At 42.5% G+C, this 20417-nt stretch overlaps 1 protein-coding gene across 6 annotated transcripts in view; it reads left to right on the top strand.

The window, feature by feature from the left end:
• The first annotated feature begins 90 nt into the window (after nt 1-90).
• kcnv1 (potassium voltage-gated channel modifier subfamily V member 1) overlaps nt 91-20417 on the top strand; it is a 36434-nt gene continuing 16107 nt past the window's right edge. Inside the window, exons 1-4 of one of the 6 annotated variants that reach the window (XM_055634567.1) lie at nt 295-938; nt 7277-7358; nt 15843-16011; nt 18120-19088. In XM_055634567.1, coding sequence (XP_055490542.1) covers nt 18143-19088 — 946 coding nt within the window. In that variant the 5' untranslated portion in view covers nt 295-938; nt 7277-7358; nt 15843-16011; nt 18120-18142. Of the gene's footprint in view, nt 247-294; nt 939-7276; nt 7359-15842; nt 16012-18119; nt 19089-20417 lie in introns of those variants that run through there. The other 5 variants (XM_055634569.1, XM_055634568.1, XM_055634570.1 and 2 more) reach the window with 5 other exon arrangements.

Here is a 20417-nt window from a genome sequence, read left to right as displayed (position 1 = left end):
GCCAACAAAGATGCTGCCTGGCCCGCCAGCACTTTGTGTTTTACTCAAGATTCCGGTTTCTGCAACTCATTGAGTGCCACACCAGAGCGGGTTTAAAAACTCACTTCATTTAAACTGGAGATTGACACAAAATGCTGGAGTACCTCAGCGGAACAGGCAGCATCTCCAGAGAGTAGGAATGGGTGACGTTTCAGGTCGAGACCTTTCTTCAGACTGAGGGTCAGGGCAGAGTCTGGATATGGAAGGGTAAGATGTGAAAACGTCAGGTCAAAGCAGACGTTGATCAAGGAAATGTAGAATGGTTCATTTTTAGCTGAGGGGAAGGTGGCAACGAGGCATACAATCAGTAAAGTTGATCAAGAGGACAGTGAAACTAGCCGGAGAACTAGGGTGGGGGAGGGCCGGAGAGAGAAAGCAAGGGTTACTTAAATTTAGCAATATTCATACCGCTGGGGTGTAAGTTGCCCAATCGAAATATGAGGTGCGGGGGTTTGAAATGATTGCCTGGTGTGGTTTTGATGAGCGGACACCTGACGGTGGGGGTGGGGGTGTGAATACTGCGGGGAAACTTTGCCCAGCACCCGGGCGATCGCTGTCCTTGTGTCCGGCAGAGAGCTGGTTTCGTGCGCCGCACAAGTTGCGGGCGCGGCGTGTCGAGCTGACTTTCAGGAAGCACATAGCGAGGGTGGAAACGCCGCGGGACAGTGGCCGAGCGAGTATTTGATGCGGAGACTCGCGGAATGAGGGGGAATGCACGAGGGCGACAAATGCAAGTGTTGCTTCCCCGAGGACCATGTGGATTGCAATGAAGCAAGTCGGAGAAACTGGCTGAGCCGGGAGTGTCCCGGCCGCTGCTCCCGGGCCGAGCACTGCTGCACGCCAGGCACGGAACCGCAGCCCACACCAGCGCTAGCTTCTGTCCCCTACAATCCACCAAGGTAAGACCCCTAGCACCGCCTTCCATTCCATTTTGGATGCGTTTCTACCTCCCTGCTGCTGATTGCTCTGAATTATATCTTCCAATCCAGTTTACATCGCTTGCCACACTCTGCTTTAAACGACGTCTGCAGCTTTCCCACTTGTGCAGACAGGGAGGAACTTAGCATTTGTTTTGTGCCTCTGTATGTTCTATTATTTTAGCTTTCCTTTGTTTTCGTTTTATTCTGTGCGTTGCCGTGACCGATCTCTGTGAATCACCTTGAAGGGATGAGGTGACCATAAAGGTTTTTAGATTTGCCCAGAGCACAAAGTGCTGGAGTAAAAGGCTCAGGCAGCATCTTTGGTTTGAGATTTGTTAGACGTGTTTCTGACCTTTTCAAATTATTTGTAGATATACGTTTTAAATTATTCATTTGAACGAGATCTAAAACAAAACGAAACCCCCCTATAATTTGTGAACCCCTATAATTAAGCGGATAGAATATCGAATAGGGAAGTATTTTTTTTTACCGTTTCTTTACATTGAAGCGACGTATTTTCTATTATTCTCTCAGTGTGAAATGCATCCCTTCCCTGTCCGCGCAGAGCTGTTGTGCGTTTACGGTTGTTAGCAGAAAAATGTACGATGTGTAAAGAAAAGGGGATATGCTAATTCTGCAGAGTACAACACCAGCAATATTGAATGTGGAGACACTAATAATGTGTTCAGAGTTTTTGCACGGAGTTTGTTTCATATAGATTATCATAAATAAAGTGTATTTCTGAAAGAAAATAAACTAACAAATCTAAACAAATGCCAACAATTTATAACAAAGAATTTCACTGTACCTAGGTACACGTGGCAATAAAATATAATTGATTGAGTATTCCAACCATATTTGGTGTTTATCCATATTCCGTACCAGAGAGCACTCGTAAACCCAAAGGAAATCGGCTCACAATCTCTGCGCTCCCAGGTTAAGAATATGTGTTTATTTAACTACTGTCTGAAATTAAATCCCTGGCATTAAATATTTAATATATTCCTTAAACTATTTGACCAAGCTGCCAATCCCTGGTCTTAATATTTATAGTGTTCATGACATTTTGATTGTTCACTCTCCTTTGAAGCCAGGGCCGGGCGTAGGAGGTGTGGGGCCCAATTGGGAACAATTTTGGTGAGCCTCAGGTTCCCAGCTAAGATCTGCAGAATCATAGAAATACAAATAAAGTATATTATAGACTTTATATCTCTATGGTAGAATGGAAAGTAACCAAAATGTGCGCTTATAAAGTGCCTGCGAGTTCATGGACCAAACAGATCTAATCTACACTTTAATATAAAATTGCACACATGTACCTACAAGTAACAAACAAAATGTGTAGATCACCTTTGAAAAGTACATAGTTACAATACCACTGTAGTGTCTATGGAATGAAAAAATATATAATTAACTAGATCCTGGAAACCAAGAACTATTGACGAAAAACCAGTCCAGGCATTAAATTTTGGGCTTCAGCCCCACCCTACCCTTTGGGCTTCTACCCCATCCTAACTTAGTTGTGTGGGTGAGAGTGTGTGTGTGTGTGTGTGTGTGTGTGTGTGTGTGTGTGTGTGTGTGTGAGAGAGAGAGAGAGAGCAGTGATGGAAATGGGGGGGGGGGGGGGAAGGACGCAGGGGGACGGCGTTCCGCTAGTTTTCAGTTTCCATACTGTGCATGAATTCGCAGCTTTATCCTGCGCTACTTAATCCAAGGGCGAGCGAACAAGAGGACAGACGGACGAAAGCAACGTTGATAGAGACCCTTCTTCAGACTGAGTCAGGGGAAAGAGGAACAAGAGATATAGACGGTGCTAAGGACAAATGAATGGAAGATATGCCTATATCCCCCGTTTCCCTTTCCCTTGACAGTCAGTCTGAAGAAGGGTCTCGACCCGAAATGTCACTTATTCCGCTCCATGAACGGTGCTTTCGTCCGTCTGTCCGCGCGTTCGCTCTCCCTTGGTGCCGGCGCTTCTCCCCTCAGACTCTTCCAAACACACACACACACACACAGCATGTCCGGCAGATCGGTGCGGGCCAAGACCGGGAGAAGGATGACATCAAACGGGTCATGGCAGCAATCGAAAAATTACGGGAATAGTAAGGGGGAAATTAAAAAAAAACACACCCGAAGGAAATAGATGTTTAACAAAAAAGGGGGCCGGCGATCGTTCCGTGTCTGTGTCGGAGGGAAGGGGGGGGGGGGGGGGGGCAGGGTCGGCCTTTATAGTAAGGGGACCCCGCGCCAGAGTAATCTACTCTCGACTCAGGTAGATCTACCCCGGGTGGAGGGGGGAGAGAGGGGTGGAGAGAGAGAGTAGAGGGGTGGAGGGGGAAGAAATTGGTAGACGGGGAGGGGTTGTGAGCGGAAATGGAGAAGGGAGAGCGGGTGAGGTGGGTCCTTCTCTCACGGTCCAAGGGCAGCGCTCCCGTCCATCCAGTCGCCGTGCTTCACGCACACAACCCCGGCTCCCACCTCCTCTATCTCCCCGGGGAGACGCGGTGAAAAATACAGGGAGGGCCGGGCCGGGGCTGAAGCAACATTTACAAACCTCGGCCTCAGCTCACACCCGTCCGCCCGGTCCCTGTCGCCGGCCCTCGCCTTCCCTTCTCCACTTCAATCCCTCCCTTCTGTCCTTACCTCCCTCCCTGTCTCCCTTCTGCCCTTACCTCCCTCCCTGTCTCCCTTCTGCCCTTACCTCCCTCCTTCCTCACTCCCTTTTCCCTTCTCCTTTCCTCCCTCCCTTCTTTCTCTCCGTCCTCTCTCTCTTTTCCCTTCTTCTTCCTTTCTCTCCTTCCTTCCCTCCCTCCTTTCTCTACTTCTCTCACTCCCTTCTTTCTCTACTTCCCTCACTCCCTTCTCTCCTTCCTGCCTTCTCTCCCTTCTCTCCTCCGTCACACCAGTGATGAAAACGGGTTTTAGGAACTAGGTGTACGCTAAGGTCTGTGAGGCTGAGGTTGGGAAGGGGAGGGGGGTGGTCGACGCGATAAGCCCCCAATGAGAAATTTTATCTAACTCTGAAATTGAAGAAAGACAAAAGCTGGAGTAACACAACAGGACAGACAGCGCAGTGACTCTGGAGAGAAGACCCTTCTTCAGACTGGACTGCCTCTAGTCGGTGAGAGTACTTGTGATTGGCTGAAGAAGGGTCTCGACCAGAAACGCAACCCTCTCCCCCAGAGCGTCCCACTGAGCCTGCACAGACGGGGAGTTGAAGGTAGACACAGGGGGAACCATCTTCAACTTCAGAGTGCTGGAGGAACTCAGCGGGCAAGGCAGCACCCGCGGAGGGAATATATCACTTATCAGAAGCCGCCACGGGTCAGGAGCCCCCCCACCCCCAACAGAAAGGAACCGCGGATGCAGCCGTTGCCGCAAAAAGTCTAAGAAGGAACTGCAGGTGCTGGAAAATCGAAGGTAAACAAATATACTGGAGAAACTCAGCGGGTGATGCAGCATCTATGGAGCGAAGCGTTGCCTATTTCCTTCGCTCCGTAGAAGCTGCCTCACCCGCTGAGTTTCTCTAGCAATTAATCTACCGCAAAATGAAAATGGTTCCGGGAATGCCGTGGCAACAGGGTGAGAGAGAGGGAGTGAGAGAGCTAGAGAGAGACGAGATGGGGAGCGTGAGAAAGAGAGAGCACAAGAGAGAGGGAGGGAGAGAGCGAAAGACAGAGAGGCACAACGTTGGTCGGTAGGTAAATTGAATGACTAACCTGCTGAACACCAAGAAGTTCACCAAGAAGAAGTCCTCAATCATGATGGTGTTTTAAGAAATTCTCAATATGTCATCAATGCATCGATATACATTCCTCAGTAAATACAATTGTGTTTTGAACAAATATTAATGACGCCGCGTGAATTGTATTCAAAGGAACGCAGCGTCATTAATACTTGTTCAAAACGCAATTACATTTACTGAGGAATGTGGATCGATGCATTGATGACGCATTGTATAACTACTTGTTAACTACTGGCTGTTAACAAGTGCTACAGTGGTAGTTAACACATCGTTTGTGTCTGATGGCCATGCAGCGGTTGTTATCTATGTTCGTTTTGTAAAAAAATCTGTATGGCGAATGTTTTTTAAATCTTTATTTAACAAAGCGAATTTGTATTTCCTTATGAAATACGGAAAATTAACGTGGGGCCCCCCCTTACGTGCGGGGCCCAATTGGGAGAAATTGGTCCAAATGGCTTAAGGCCGGCCCTGTATGAAGCAGCCTGGGGGTTCAGTGGCCTGAATTGGTCATGAGGTCATATGGTCATGTGATAGGAGCAGAATTAGGCCATTCGGTCCATCAAGTCTAGTCAGCCATTCAATCATGGCTGATCTATCTCTCCCTCCTAAACCCATTCTCCTGCCTTCTCTCCATAACCCCTGACACCCGTACTAATCAAGAATCTATCTATCTCTAACTGAAGGGGCTGTCCCACTTGGGCGACCTAATCCGCGAGTTAAGAAGAGTGTCTTCGACCTTCAAGCTCGAGGGCAATCGCCTGGAAAGCCTCGAGTTGGATCGACCGTCAGCGTTGAGACCGCGAGCTGGATTGACCGACCGCACACACACACACACACACACACACACACACACACACACACACATCGCAATGGCAGGGGCCAGGGAAAGCGGGGGAGCCCTGTCTGCACAATGAAGAGGAAGGTAGAAGAGGAGAGAATGGGGTAGAAGAGGGGGAGAAGGAGTGGAGACACTTTTAAGAAGTCAGACAACGTTTAATAAAGTTTAGCGGGAATTTTACCCACCGGTCGGTTTTCCTTAGTCCTGATAACTCCAATGAGACAATCAAAATGCCCGTTCAGCGAAGGAGATTGCCTACGGCTGCCCTCGACTACCTGTAACTAAATAGCGACCCCACTCCACTGCACTACGAGTCAAAAAGAACCATGCTGACCAAAATAAGACTGTGGCCCCTGGTTGTGGACTCGCCCAACATTGGGAACATTTTTCCTGCATCTAGTTTGTCCAGTCCTTTTATAATTTTATAATTTTATTCTATAAGATCCCCCCTCATCCTTCAAAACTCCAGTGAATACAAGCCTAGTCTTTTCAATATTTCCTCATATGACAGTCCCGCCATCCCAGGGATCAATCTTGTGAATCTAAGCTGCACTGCCTCAATCACAAGGATGTCGTTCCTCAAATTAGTAGTCCAAAACTGTACACAATACTCTAGACGTGGTCTCACTAGAGCCCTATACAACTGCAGAAGAACCTTTTTACTCCGATACTGAAATCCTCTTGTTATGAAGGCCAACATTCCATTAGCTTTCTTCACTGCCTGCTGTACCTGTAAGCCAACTTTCAGTGACCGGTGTACAAGGACGCCCAGGTCTCGCTGCAACTTCCCCTTACCTGACCTAACCCAATTGAGATAATAATCTGCCCCCTTGTTTTTGCCGCCAAAGTGGATAACCTCAAATTTATCTATATTATACTGCATCTGCCACGCATCTGCCCACTCACTCAACCTGGCCAGGTCACCCTGCAACCTCCTAGCATCCTCTTCACAGTTCACACTGCCACCCAGTGTCATCTGCAAACTTGCTAGTGTTGCTCCTAATTCCCTCTTCCAAATCATTAATATATATGTTAAACAGTTGCAGCCCCAACACCGAGCCTTGCGGCAGTCCACTCGCCACTGCCTGCCATTCTGAAAAGCATTCACTCCTACTCTTTGCTTCCAGTCTGCCAAATAATTTTCTATCCATGTCAACACCCTACCCCCAATACCATGTGCTCTAATTTTAGTCACCAGTCTCCCGTGCGGGACCTTATCAAAGTCTTTCTGATAGTCTAGATACACTACATCCACTGGCACCCCTTCATCCATTTTACTTATCACATCCTCAAAAAATTCCAGAAGATTAGTCAAGCATGATTTCCCTTTCATAAATCCATGTTGACTTGGACTAATCCTTTTACTGCTATCCCAATGCCCCATTATTACCTCTTTAACAATTAACTCCAGCATCTTTCCCATCACCGAAGTCAGGCTAACTAGTCTATAATTCCCCGTTTTTTTTCTCGCTCCTTTCTTGAAAAGTGGGATAATGTTAGCTATCCTCCAATCCACAGCAACTGATTCTGAATCGATCGAACATTCGAAAATAATCACCAATGCATCCACTATTTCTAAAGCCACTTCCCTGAGGACCCTGGGATGCAGACCATCAGGCCCAGGGGATTTATCATCCTTCAGACCCATTAGCCTACCCAATGCTATTTCTATTTTTTTCCTCGTCATTATATTAAAATGTTGTTGCCTTTTGTTGTCGTCTAACTTTTTGACAGAATTCATCACCCAACGTTTTACAGAGTGCATCGTGTCATCGTTTCCTGGAATCGCCATGAGGAGGCTTGTGTCATGATCCCCGTATGTTAAAATGCAACAATTTATAACTGTCCAATCTGCAATTGTCATGTGAAAAACAAATGATTTTCCTGTCATACTTCAAATCCATTCTAGACCCTGGTTTGTAATCTTTCTCAGGCATGTGTTTATTATATTAATTGAGAAATTATTTCTGTTCATTTTCTCTATGTATTAACTTTAATAAGATCTTTTCTCATCTGAAAAGAGTGATATTTTTGCAGATGTGTCATCCTTCAGCTCATGTCTGCAACTGAGCTACACCAAATGTCTGCTTTTAATTAGATCCTGTTATTGCACTGAAAATTAAGCAATCCTATTTTGTTATGACACCTCCTTAATGGCAAACACTGGAATTGCTATGCCTCGCAGTTCCTGTACCAATCATGACTTTGTGCTGTCTATGTGGAGTTTGCATACCCTCCCCCATACCGGCGTGGTTTACCTCCAGTTTCTGCGATGCCCCCCTACATATCAACGACATGCTGGTAGGCTAATTGGCTATATTAGATGACCCTTTATCTTAGGTTAGTGGCAAAAACAAAATCCAAGATTGTTGATGGTCATGGGAGAGAATGTTGAATGGGGTGCAGTGAAATAACGAGGGGAAAAAATATATAGAAAAGCTTTTATTGCGTGCTATCCAGTCAGCAGAAAGAGAATACATGATTACAATCGATCCATTTACAGTGTATAGATAGATACAAAGGGAATAACATTTAATGCATGCTAAAGCCAGTAAAAGTCTGATCAAGGATAATGTGAGGGTTACCAAAGCAGTAGGTAGCAATTCAGCACTGCTCTCTGGTTGTGGTGGGGTGGTTCAGTTGCCTGATAACAGCTGGGAAGATGTCCTTGCATTGTGATTCTTCTGCAAAACATTAAAAGTGCTGGAGCACCTCCGCGAGTCAGGCAGCATCTGTGGAGGGAATAGGTAGGTGTTGTTTTGGTTCGGGACGTTTCTTCAGACTTGAGTGTAGGCGGGTGGAGAAAGCCAAAGAGCAAGGAGGATACAGGTGAGGGAGGTTTGATTGACAGATGGGAGGAGCAAGTGATAAAACCTGATGAGAGACACAAAATGCTGGAGTAACTCAACGAGACAGGCAGCATCCCCGGGAAGAAGAAATGGGAAACGTTTTGGGTCGAGACCGTTCTTCAGTGATAAAGACTAGTGGTGAGAAGGAGACAAAGGGGTGTCAATTACTGTATGTGATTCTTTTGTTGTGAGAAGACAAGACCCAGTGGGGCAGGTGGCCTCTTCCATGTCATTTTTAGGGCAGCTCAAGATAAAATGCAAATTAAACTGCTTCAACTTTTCCTTCCATTGGTGTCCTAAAAATTACAGCACGCTGAGAATTTTGCTGGGAGTTGTTAGATTATGTTGCAACTGTTTGCTTTATCCAGATTCCCAGCATATTAAACCCATTGCACTCTCTTATATAAAAATAAAAGTGTGTGATTGCTGCAACATCAGGCAGGTAAGAATGTAGGTAACAGTTTCAGCGAAATCCTGAGTGTGAGATCACTTAGTAAATGGTGTATGATATGGTAGCTGAGAAAATAAAGCTTGCAGAGTTTTTCATAAATTAAAAATAATTCACATCGAATTGCAAATACAAACGATTCAGCCCAATTTGCCAGAAGTATACATGAGTTCCTTTCAGCATGGCCTATTCCATTTCTATTCTGTTGAATACCTTAAATTACATTCACATTTAAAGCATTGTCGCTATTTGCAGCAACTATTCAAACTAGTTTAATAACTCAATCACTTTAGGATGCTGAAGATTTTCCTACATATCCCACTGGTACTATTGATGAATGCCTTGTAGTTATGAATCCTGTTTCAGACTTTCTACACAAGCAGAGATATTTGCTCATTCATTCTTTCCTATCTCTCAGCACCCACCATCCTCTGTGTGGAAAAGCTTGCTCTGCACATTGACTTTAAACTTTGCCCCTCTCATCTTAAACCTATGCCTTCTAACTTTGACATTTCCACCCTGGGAGAAAGGTTCGGACATGGAAATGATAGTTATTTGTTTAGTTGTTCAACCAAAAAGAAAGTATCTGAGCCCATTAAACAATTTCGCCTCCTGGTCCACATACCCCTGGTCCATTAACTTCCCACCATCAAATTAAATTCTTAAATGCTCTGCCCATCCTTTTCTCTGAAAAGTTCCCTAGCCTTGCAGTCTTCCAAGAAGGCTCTGCCAGGGGTGCTGGTGGAAGTCGATATGATAGTGGCATTTACGAGGCTTTTGGATAGACACAAACTTGGAATGGAGGGAGATGGAACTCGTGCAAGCAGTGCAGATTAGTTTATCTTGGCATGATGTAAAGCACACACATTATGCGACAAAGGGAATGTTCTTACACTGTTCTAGTACTCGAATCTGCCAGCTATTGTGCTGTATGCAGTGTTGGAAATAAGAAGGTGACTGTGGACATAATAACCATTTATTTCAGTACTTGCCACTATTATGTGCTTTGGCTAATTAATATTAAAAGAGCAATACTGTTGGAGATTTTTTTCTACTCTTTCATGCTTGCAGTATTGTATATCACACTAATGCTTTTGTAAAAGTCCCATAAGGATCACAATCCATGGCAATACAGGCTGAAAAGATGAAGTACGAAGGGAAGCTGGCCATGAATATAAAGAAGGACAGTAAAAGCTTCTTTAGATATGTTAAGGGAAAAAGAGTAGCAAAGTCAAATGTGGGTCCCTTGAAGGCAGACACGGGTGAAATTATTATGGGGAACAAGGAAATGGCAGAAGAGTTGAACAGGTACTTCTGCAGATAATTGGGAAGGTGCAGGATCATTTGATTCAAAAGCGGAAGGAAGATTCCAGAGGGGAATAAGACAACCATGGCTGACAATCGAGGTCAAGGACAACATAAAAGCAAAAGAGAAGGCATATAACATTGCAAAAATTAGTGGGAAGCCAGAGGATTCGAATGTTTTTAAAGAACAGCAAATGGTAACTAAAAGGAAAATACGAAGAGAAAAGATGAAGATGAAGCTAGCCAACAATATAAAAGAAGATAGCAAGAATTTCTACAGATATATAAAGAATAAAAAAGAGGCAAGAGTGGATATTGGGCTGCTGGAAAATGATGCAGGAGATATGATATCGGGAAATCAGGAAATGGGGGAGGAATTAAATAACGTTTTTCATCAGTCTTCACAGTGTGCCTGCAATCCTAGAAAGTCAGGGTGTGGCAGTTAGTGGGAGTAGCGATTACCAAAGAGAAGGTCCGAGGGTGGATAAGTCACCTGGACTGGATGGACTTCACCCCAGGGTTCTGAAGGAGATGGCATCAGAGATTGTGGAGGTATTCATTATGATATTTCAAGAATCAGTACACTTAGAAGTGATTCCTGTAGATTGGAAAGTCCATCCAGTCCCGGGAATTAACCTTGTAAACCTACGCTGCACTCCCTCAATAGCAAGAATGTCCTTCCTCAAATTAGGGGGCCAAAACTGCACACAATACTCCAGGTGTGGTCTCACTCAGGCTCTGTAAAACTGCAGAGGGACCTCTGTGCACCTATATTCGATTCCTCTTGTTATAAAGGCCAACATGCCATTTGCTTTCTTCACTGTCTTCTCTACCTGCATGCTTACTTTCATAGACTGATGTACAAGGACCCCCAGATCCCGTTGTTCTTCCCCTTTTCCCAACTTGACGCCACTTAGATAGTAATCTGCCTTCCTGTTTTTGCTACCAAAGTGAATAACCTCACATTTATCCACATTAAACTTCATCTGCCATGCATCTGCCGACTCCCCCAACCTGTCCAAGTTATCCTGCATTTTCATAGCATCCTCCTCACAGTTCACACTGCCACCCAGCTTTGTTTCATCTGCAAATGACATAAAGCTAATGCTAATGTTACTTTGAATCCCTTCATCCAAGTCATTGATGTATATTGTAAATAGCTGAGGTCCCAGCACCAAGCCTTGCGGTACCCCACTAATCACTGCCTGACATTCTGAAAGGGACCAGTTAATCCCTACTCTTTGTTTCCTGTCTGCCAACCACTTCTCTATCCATGTCAGCACTCTACCCTCAATACCATATGCCCTAATTTAGCCCACTAATCTCCTATGTGGGACTTTATCAAATGCTTTCTGAAAGTCCACGGCCCTGACAGCGCATTCCAGACCCCTACCCCCCTCTGTGTAAATAAAACTTGCTCCCTACATCTCCATTAAACTTTCTCCCTCCCTCTCACCTAGTAAAGTAAAGTATCCTTTATTGTCATTCAGACGTTACAGTATGAGCGAAATGTTGTGCCTTGCAGTGATAACATAGAATAAAATAACAAAACACACATTAAACACAGATTTAACATCCACCACAGTGAGTCTACCAGGCCCTCCTCACTGTGATGGAAGGCAAAAGTCTTAAAGTCCTTGTCTCTTCCCTCCTTGTTCTCCCTCTGCGTTGAGGTGATCCAGGCTTCCGATGTTGTGACCCCGCCGGGTGATATTGAGTAAGTCCTGCGGCCAAATCCGAGCTCCGCGAACGTGCCGGTTCAAACTCCGCGGCCCGGGGCGGTTGAAGCTGCTGAAGCTGCCACCCACCAGTGCAGCGGACTAAGCTGTTGTTGAGAGAGCTCCGGAGAACAGGTCACCAACCTGGGACCTGTGAGCTCCCGACGTTGTCGTTCACTGGGCCCGCGGTCGAGTCCACTGGGCCCGCGGCCGAGCCTCCGAGACTCCAAAGTCGGGTCACCGCTGCTCCAACGCCACCACAGCCCCGAAGTCGGCCAGCCTCGCGTTGGTAAGTCCTGGCTCTGCCTCCGGAGCCTCGAGGTCGGTTCCAGTCGGAGGCCGTCAGCTCCACGATTAGGCCTCAGCGCAGACGGAGACGGAGATGGGGATACGACAAGAAAAGGTTGCATCCCCCCGAAGGAAGAGACTAAAAACAAGTTCCTCCCACCCCCCAACCCCATACGTACACAACTAAAATATATTGAAATAAACTAAAACAACAGGGTAAAGAAAACAAAAAAAAGAAAAGACAAATGGACTGCAGGCGAGCCGCAGCTGCAGGGCAGCGCCGCCACTTCCGGAATATTACAGCTATGTTGAACATTTCCACCTTGAGGAAAAAGGTTCTGACTGCTTATCCTTTCCCTATATTATGCCTCTCATAATTTTATGTACTTCCATCATATTTCCCATCAACCTCTGACATTCCAGAGAAAACAATCCAAGTCTATCCAATCCCTCCCTGTAGTTCAAACCCTCTAATCCAGGCAGCATTCTGGCATAGTTCCTGCTGCACCCATTCCAAATCCATCACTACTTTTTGTGTAATGGGGTGACCAGAACTGCATGGAATTCTCCAAATGCAGTCTGACCAAAGTCATGTAGAGCTGCATCATGACTTCCTGACCATTATACTCAAAGCCCCTAGCAATTAATGCAAGTATACCATCGACCTTCGTTACCACCTTATCTACTTGTGCTGCTACCTTCAGTATGATATGAAGTTGGACGCCAAGATCCCCCTGCATATCAATGCTGCTCAGGGCCTTACTATGATAGATGGTCGGCATTGACTTAGTTCAACACAGTAAGGTACAATAAGGAACTTTGTTGACTTGTCAAGCTGTTTCTTCCTGACCCTTCTTTCAAATACAACGCTCATGTATCGACGAGCCATCAAGACTGGATGACCGGTTAGCTTTGCTAATTGGCCCCAGTAAGGACTTCCGTCCTTAAGTCAGCAATATTTCACCAAGCATCGCATGTAGTGATGCGGCAGGAGTTTTTTTTCTGTTTGGTGTCATTTCAGGGCTGATTATATTGTATTATAATGGGGACATGTTATGAACATTTCCGCTGCAACCCCATAGCCGTAGAGCGGCAACTGTATATATCTATCGCATACCGTTATCACCACTATCGCTAGGACTCCTAATCTATTCTAGCTTGTCAACAGTAAGGATCACTCTCCCAACTACCACTACAACTTAGTGGTGAGTAGGAATGGCTTTAAACTCTTACACTCTGAAGGAATTAATGCACCTCGCAGGGCAAATTACAGTTGCAACAATGAACATGCTCAGGTTAAGAGATTCATGGACGTAAAATTAAGAACCCAGAGTCCATTCAGACCAAATTAGTGAACCTTGTACTAAGCTGGTCACATATTAATGATGGAACTTTTGAACATTTAGTGTCAATGGGGTTCTGTGGTAAGACAATTTTACATATATATCTTAATTTCATTGAAACATATGCTTAGTCAAATATGTGGCATAATTTTCGTCTTGTTTCTATGGTCAAAGGGTAAGGTTGATTAATTTATTTCTGCAGAACAGTGATGGAAGTCCGACTCCTCTTGCCTTGTTTCTATGGGGTTTTTTTTCTTTCTATATATACATAACAGCATGAATTATAATCTGATTTCCATACATGATTATAAGGACATTCATGTGCTGCACCTGTTGATAAGAGCCTGGCTCTACAGTGGAGTGGAACTGGGATTGTAATGTAGCTTAACATTCATAACTAATCCAATTTAAAGCATAAATATTGCATTGAAGTATGTTAAAACAGTCGCTACAGTATGCACCCGATTGCACAAAATGCAGAAGCACCCTACCGTAGGAGAGGGACACCCCTCTCCAAAACCCGCCCCCCACTAGGTTGCTACGCTCCCTTGGGCTTGGTCGCTGAGCTCCCTCGCAATTTCTCACTCTCAACTCTCACCAAATGTTGGCAGCCCTGATAGAGGCCATGGAAAACCTCTCGGGCTCTTGTGAAAGAACCAAAGGCTTCGTGAAGGCGAAAGGCTTCTGTAACGATAAAGACCCATCAGTGCAATCTGTAAAACATACACTTTAAAGATGCCTGCAGTACTACTCTGCCTGTTCTAGAGGGCTAAAGGAAACATTTTTTGAGCCTGAAAATGCAGCTTGGATCACACTTCACACTTAAAGTAGAGAGCAGCAAATTATGGCAGGAAAGAGTGACAACAGTGGATTGATCCTGATGCCAGGAAGCTGACGATGATTTACCCCAGACAACAACAGGGATATTGTCCAGGAATGTGTAATTGCAGGAGATCACAGTGCGGGCAAAGAACATAATTTGAGATTTGGCCGTTCAAGAAGCTTTGATTTGAGAAAATTAAGTTTGTAAAAGATGGTTATTTGGTGAATAAATATAAACTGTCATTTCTCAAACCTTTGAGGTTGCAAATCTTGCTGACAGCAAGTGTTGTGTTTTGCATTGTGCTTATGTCAGATGCTTCCCAGTGGACACTAAAGGACCCAGAAATGTTGTTGTACACAGGTATGAACTAAATTTCACTAACAATGTTTTCTTCAGAGTTACAAGGAAGAATTTCTAACCTTCTATTTCATCTCTGCTGCTAAGTATTTGAAACATGTAAAAATCTATCTAACGAGAAAATGTTCTTCATACAGAGAGAGATAGATGGAATGGGGAATCTAATTATAGCATTGCATAATTACTTACACAATGCCCTTTTGCCATTAAATTGTAAAAGCAAAATTGCAATATGTATAAAAGATAATTGTTTTAGCATTCAAATATATTTCCTATTACTAAATCTTGCCAATCCTTCAAACAGTTATTGCATTCTAATAAGGAAATGCAAGTAAAAAATTTAAATGCAGAAAAATTATCCATTTACATAATTTTCAATATTATTTTTGGACAAAACCAGTCAATTAAAGGTGTATGGCACGCCAATGGGTTTTCAAACTTGAATTCAAAAGATAAGAAGCAGATCAAAAGGAGAATGTGCAAAAAAGATTCAAGACATTTAACTGTTAAAATTTGGTGTTCCTTCTTATGCTTTTGTCACAGTGTGAAGGTATCAAAACTCATCTCCACAGCTTTAAATGTGGCATCAACATCACCTCCATGTCACAGGCAGCAGAGCCATCTGGCAAGTCAGATTTAAAACGACTGTCCTTTGCAATGATTTTACAAAACAATGTTTGTCATTAGTGGGTATTGTGACTTAAATGTTAGCATTGGTCAAAAACATGCACATTGTCCACTTTTCTCATTGCTTTCAGGCAGCCTGAGTAATCAAAGACTCTTAACTATGTACTTAACTAGATTGGCTAGAATATCCTAGCAACCTATCAGGAAAAAATATGTTGTTATTCAATTTAGAAATTAGCACATCTCCTTAAAATTCCTGCTATTTCCCTTCGACTCACCAGAATCAATATGTTAAAAAATGTGTTTCCATGCTATTTTTTTCAATGAATTCAATCAATCAAATATAATGACTTACAGTTTGTTTGATATTTTTACAGGTCTGCAATTGAGTTGTATCCTGCAGAGCTGTCAATTATATTTTTCATCCTTTATTTCTGTTTTGCTTCCTATACTGTTGCTTTGTAATTGCTGTCGTTATGTTGCCTTTAAATTAAAAATGCATCCACAATTTGGATCTAATAGATATGTTTCTATCTATACAGATGAAGCCATGAAATGCAAATTCATTTCACGCAGAAGGCTATGGAGTTTTGGAAAGTGGCAAGAACAGGATGACACAAATATTAAAATGCAAGGTGGATAAACCCGAAGTCTGAAAGTACCTACAGACAGCACCCATTCACCTTTACAGCATAAATATTGTAGTTTATGGTAAAATCACTGTTCACGCCTTAGATAATTATGTCATTGTGTGTTCTCAGGAAGAAATGGCACTTTGGAGGAGTAGGTCTTGATAAGTAATGGCCTGCGTGATGACAACTTCCTAAAATAAATTGATTAGACATGCAGCATTGCAAAACTCAGTGATATTATTAAATCTCCTAACAATCTTTGAGAATTTGCCACATTTGGACTATAAAAGGAAATGTAACATCGCAAATGATTTACCTGGCCTACCTAGAAGGTGGAAACATTGTTAAGGCTCTGCAGCAACCACAATTAGCTCATTACATCCTAACTGATTTTGTACTTTGTTTCACTGCCCCACTTATCTATTTTCACAGCCTTGCATTCTTGTAATAACTTTTGACATGATCACAACAACTTTTCAACTTCTGTCAAATTTCAGCAAATGATTTTTTCTGGAATTTGTTAATTATCTCTATTATTTTCTTCCCCCGTACTCAGGATCAGACTTGGGATAGAGGGTCACGTGATCAACAAGATGCTCTGACTTTCCTCTTCTCAGTTCAGCTGCTCAGCTTTTACAGCTTATGTATTAATTCTGCTCTTGTATTTATTTATCAGTCATATCTGAATTGCCTTTTCAGTTAATAATGCTATAAGCTTTAAACAGCTTTTGGAAAAAAGTAAATATTGTTTACAATACACACTCAGCATGAAACTATAATCAATGTCAGTGGAAGTTGTTGTTATTGTCGTTGATAATAATGTATCATTTGCATTCCGAATGTGACACATCCATAAAGTTATCTTTATCAAATATTTCTAAGTTCAAATAATAAGTAACAAATCAGTTGTTATTCACCAAAAACTGAGTAGTTGTAATTTCCAACAACTGATGGACAAAGAGCAGTTTATAAGTATGACAATCATGTCAGTTGGTGCAGAATATTTTGCAGAGATTTACAGGAAGGATAATAAAACTAAACAAATCGGCTTAGTAAGTGAGCGTGTTGGAGCTGTTTCCACATTCCTGGCTGCACATTAATTTTGTGCATTCTAGTGAAAAGTACAATTCTAGTTTAGTTCAATTCTGAAACTGAGCACCATGGGTTATTTTTCTACTTTCTGTATTCCTTTGGGATGTTTTTGCACAGTTGTGTAAAACTATATGTAAAAAATGCAAGAAATATAAATCTTCTTCAAAGTAATTCCTCTTCAAATGTAAGGGGTTCAATTTCTCTTGGACATTAAAAGGCCCATAAGTGTAGTTATACTCTGGATTAAACTAAATTTCAGTAAAGGCTATCTTCAGAGTTATGAGAGAATTTCAAACCTTTTGTTTCATCTCTGCTGCTAAATATATGATACATGTAAAGATCTATCTCACAGAAAAAATGTTTTAAATTCAGAGAGAGGGATGGGCTTACAAATCTAATTGAACAGCCACATGATTACTTGACATAGAATTTGATCTATCATATCTGCTGCGTGAAACACATGCCATTAAAAAAAATTGTGCTTTGTTGCAAAGAAACAACACTGGCTTCATTTGAAATCACAATTTTTATGGTAACCGCCAGAAGCACTGGAGACTTTCACAATTCTGTGCCTGTTTTAAAGCCCTCAAAATAATTAGTTGGAACATCGCTAGGGGGAATTTTCATTAAGTGTTTTATAGAATTCATTTTTGTATTTTAATGAGGGGCACAGCGGTTAGGTCTGATCCAACAACTTGGTTACGATTCTGGCCTCTGCCCCACTCTTTTACACATTTACACGTTTACACATTCTCCCTGTGAGCATGTTGGTTCCCCAAGCTGCTCCAGTTTCCTCCCATACACAAAAAATGCATAGGTAGGTTAATTGGCGAATATAAATTATCCTGGGTGTAAGGATGAGATAATTGATAGGTTAAGGGAGATGAGTGGAAAATTGGATTTCTATGACAGTTGGCCCAGACTTGACAGCTCAAATTGCCTTCTATTTTGTAAGAAAAAATTACATGTAATGAGTATATATATATTGCAACCTTGGATGTTCCACTGAAAATTTAGGAAGGTAAATTTCAGTGACTGCCTTCAAAAGTTACAAACGTACATAAACTAACTAAAATAATTAAATTTAATTTTCAGGTCTTTATCAATGAACATGTACCATGAAGTCCCCCAATTGTTCTTCTTGGTTTCTTGAGGACAATGAAGATCACATTTCTGTCTTCTCTCTGGAATCCAGTGTATTTTGCAGTGAAGTGCATTTGAATACAAACCCTTTAAACACCTTTAGAATAAATGTCGGTGGCAGCAGGTTCATTCTACCACATGAAATACTGTTGTCCTATCCTGAAACACGCTTGGGAAAACTGGTTACATGTGAACATGATTCTGTTCTGGATCTATGCGATGATGCCAACTTTGCAGACAATGAATATTTCTTTGATCGTAGTTCTCAGACATTCAAGTACATTATACATTATTATAAAACTGGAAAGCTGCATGTAAACGAAGAACTTTGTGCAATGTCATTTTTGCAAGAAATTGAATACTGGGGAATAGATGAACTTAACATTGACATTTGCTGCCGAGAAAGATATTACAGACGGAAAGAAATTAATGAAACTTTAGATATAAAGTGCGACACAGAAGTGATTCAGAATGAAGAGGAAGATTTCTCTGGAGTGATTTGTGAAAAACTAAGGCAAAAGCTGTGGGTCATAATGGAAAAACCCGATTCTTCAAAGCTAGCCAAAACATTTGGAATCCTTTCTGTAGCCTTTGTTCTAATTTCCATTGCAAATATGGCTCTCTATTCTCTTGAATATACTGTACTGGATCCCCCTTTGTTGAATGCAGTTGAATATTTTTGCATCACCTGGTTCACTGCGGAATATCTACTAAGATTTCTATGCATAAAAAACAAGTGCAAGTTTGTTAAGAGTTTGGTGAATATTATTGACCTCATTGCTGTGATCCCATTTTACATCACATTGTCGGTGGAGCAACTTTATGGAGGTTCGACAGAACTGGAAAATGTTGGGAAAATTGTGCAGATCCTGAGATTACTGAGATCACTACGCATGTTGAAACTTGGCAGACACTCAACAGGTAAGCTGCACATTCAACAAGATTGTTGCGATTAAATATCAGTTAAAATGCCAAATAACAGTGGTGTAACTGGTAGAGCTGTGCCACACAGCACTAGAAATGCAGTTTCAATACTGACCTCGGATGCTGTCTGTGTGGTGTTTGCACACTCTCTTTATGATTTCCTCCTGGTTCTCTGGTTTCATCCCAAAGACATGTAGGATTGTAAGTTAATTGCCATCTGTGAAATTGCCCCTAATGCGTAGGGAATGGATGGAAAAGTGGGAGAACATAGAACAAGTATGAATGGATGGTTCATGGTTAGAATGGACTCGGTGGGTCAAAGGGCCAGTTTCCATATTGTATCTCTAAACTACAAAATAAAAATCCATGAAATTACTTCATGTAATAATTTTTACAGCCATCAACCTTCAACACTTCTGGCTGGCTTCAGTTTTCCATCTTCCACAAGCTGGGTTCATACAAACCTCTACTCCCTTCGCACTCTATTACTTGCTTGCCCATCACTCAGCATCATTGGTTCCTGATCACAAGTGCCTTCAATGTAAAATTCATACAGTTCAAATCTCCATTCACATTTACCCCTCTTAATGTCATCATGCTCTGCTATCAGCTTTCTCTGCATCTCCACACACGTTGTACATCTTTGGTAAGTGGCTATTCAGTTTACTGGCCTCCAGATTCTGACCTTAATTAAACTCTCTGCATCTCTTGAGCTGTGCACAAGAATTTGAGTCGGCCAGGCATTGATGTTGTAAATGATCTGATTTATTTACTTTGCTGTGCTCCTGGATGCCACCGCCATTGTGCACACTGCTGCATCTCCAACATTTTATTTGCTTCTTACTGGGAGTAAATACAGAAGTAGAGAAGCCTGTGCTTCTTTTACATTGGATATTGGTGGGATCATATCTGACGTATCATGTACAGCATTCAACTGTTATTTAAGGAAGGATGCAGATCTGAGGGAAGCAGGTCAGAGGCTTACTAAACTGTTAGTTGGAGTGGATGGGTTGTTTTATGAAAAGGTTAGGCTTGAATCAACTGGAGATTGCAATAGAAACTGAATACACATAAGATTCTGAAGGTTCCTGATGTGGGAAATGAGGCGGGGATGTTTTATTTTTCTTTTCTTCTAGAAATATGTGTTGCTGTTTAAAAATAAAGGGTCTCACATAAGAGATATTAAGCCTTTGAATTATTTATCGAAGAGAAGTGGAACTGCACTCTATTTTAAAGGCAGAAGAAGATAGGTTCTTGAATTTCAAGGAGAGTTCAGGAGCAGGCAAGAAATTACCACGGACATGTGGAGATACAGTTTTGAGGTTG

The sequence above is a fragment of the Leucoraja erinacea genome, chromosome 4 (genome assembly GCF_028641065.1).
Source record: "Leucoraja erinacea ecotype New England chromosome 4, Leri_hhj_1, whole genome shotgun sequence".
Lineage (NCBI taxonomy): Eukaryota > Metazoa > Chordata > Chondrichthyes > Rajiformes > Rajidae > Leucoraja > Leucoraja erinaceus.
Note: the sequence above shows the minus strand (reverse complement) of the source record. Positions and strands in the feature narration are given on the sequence as shown.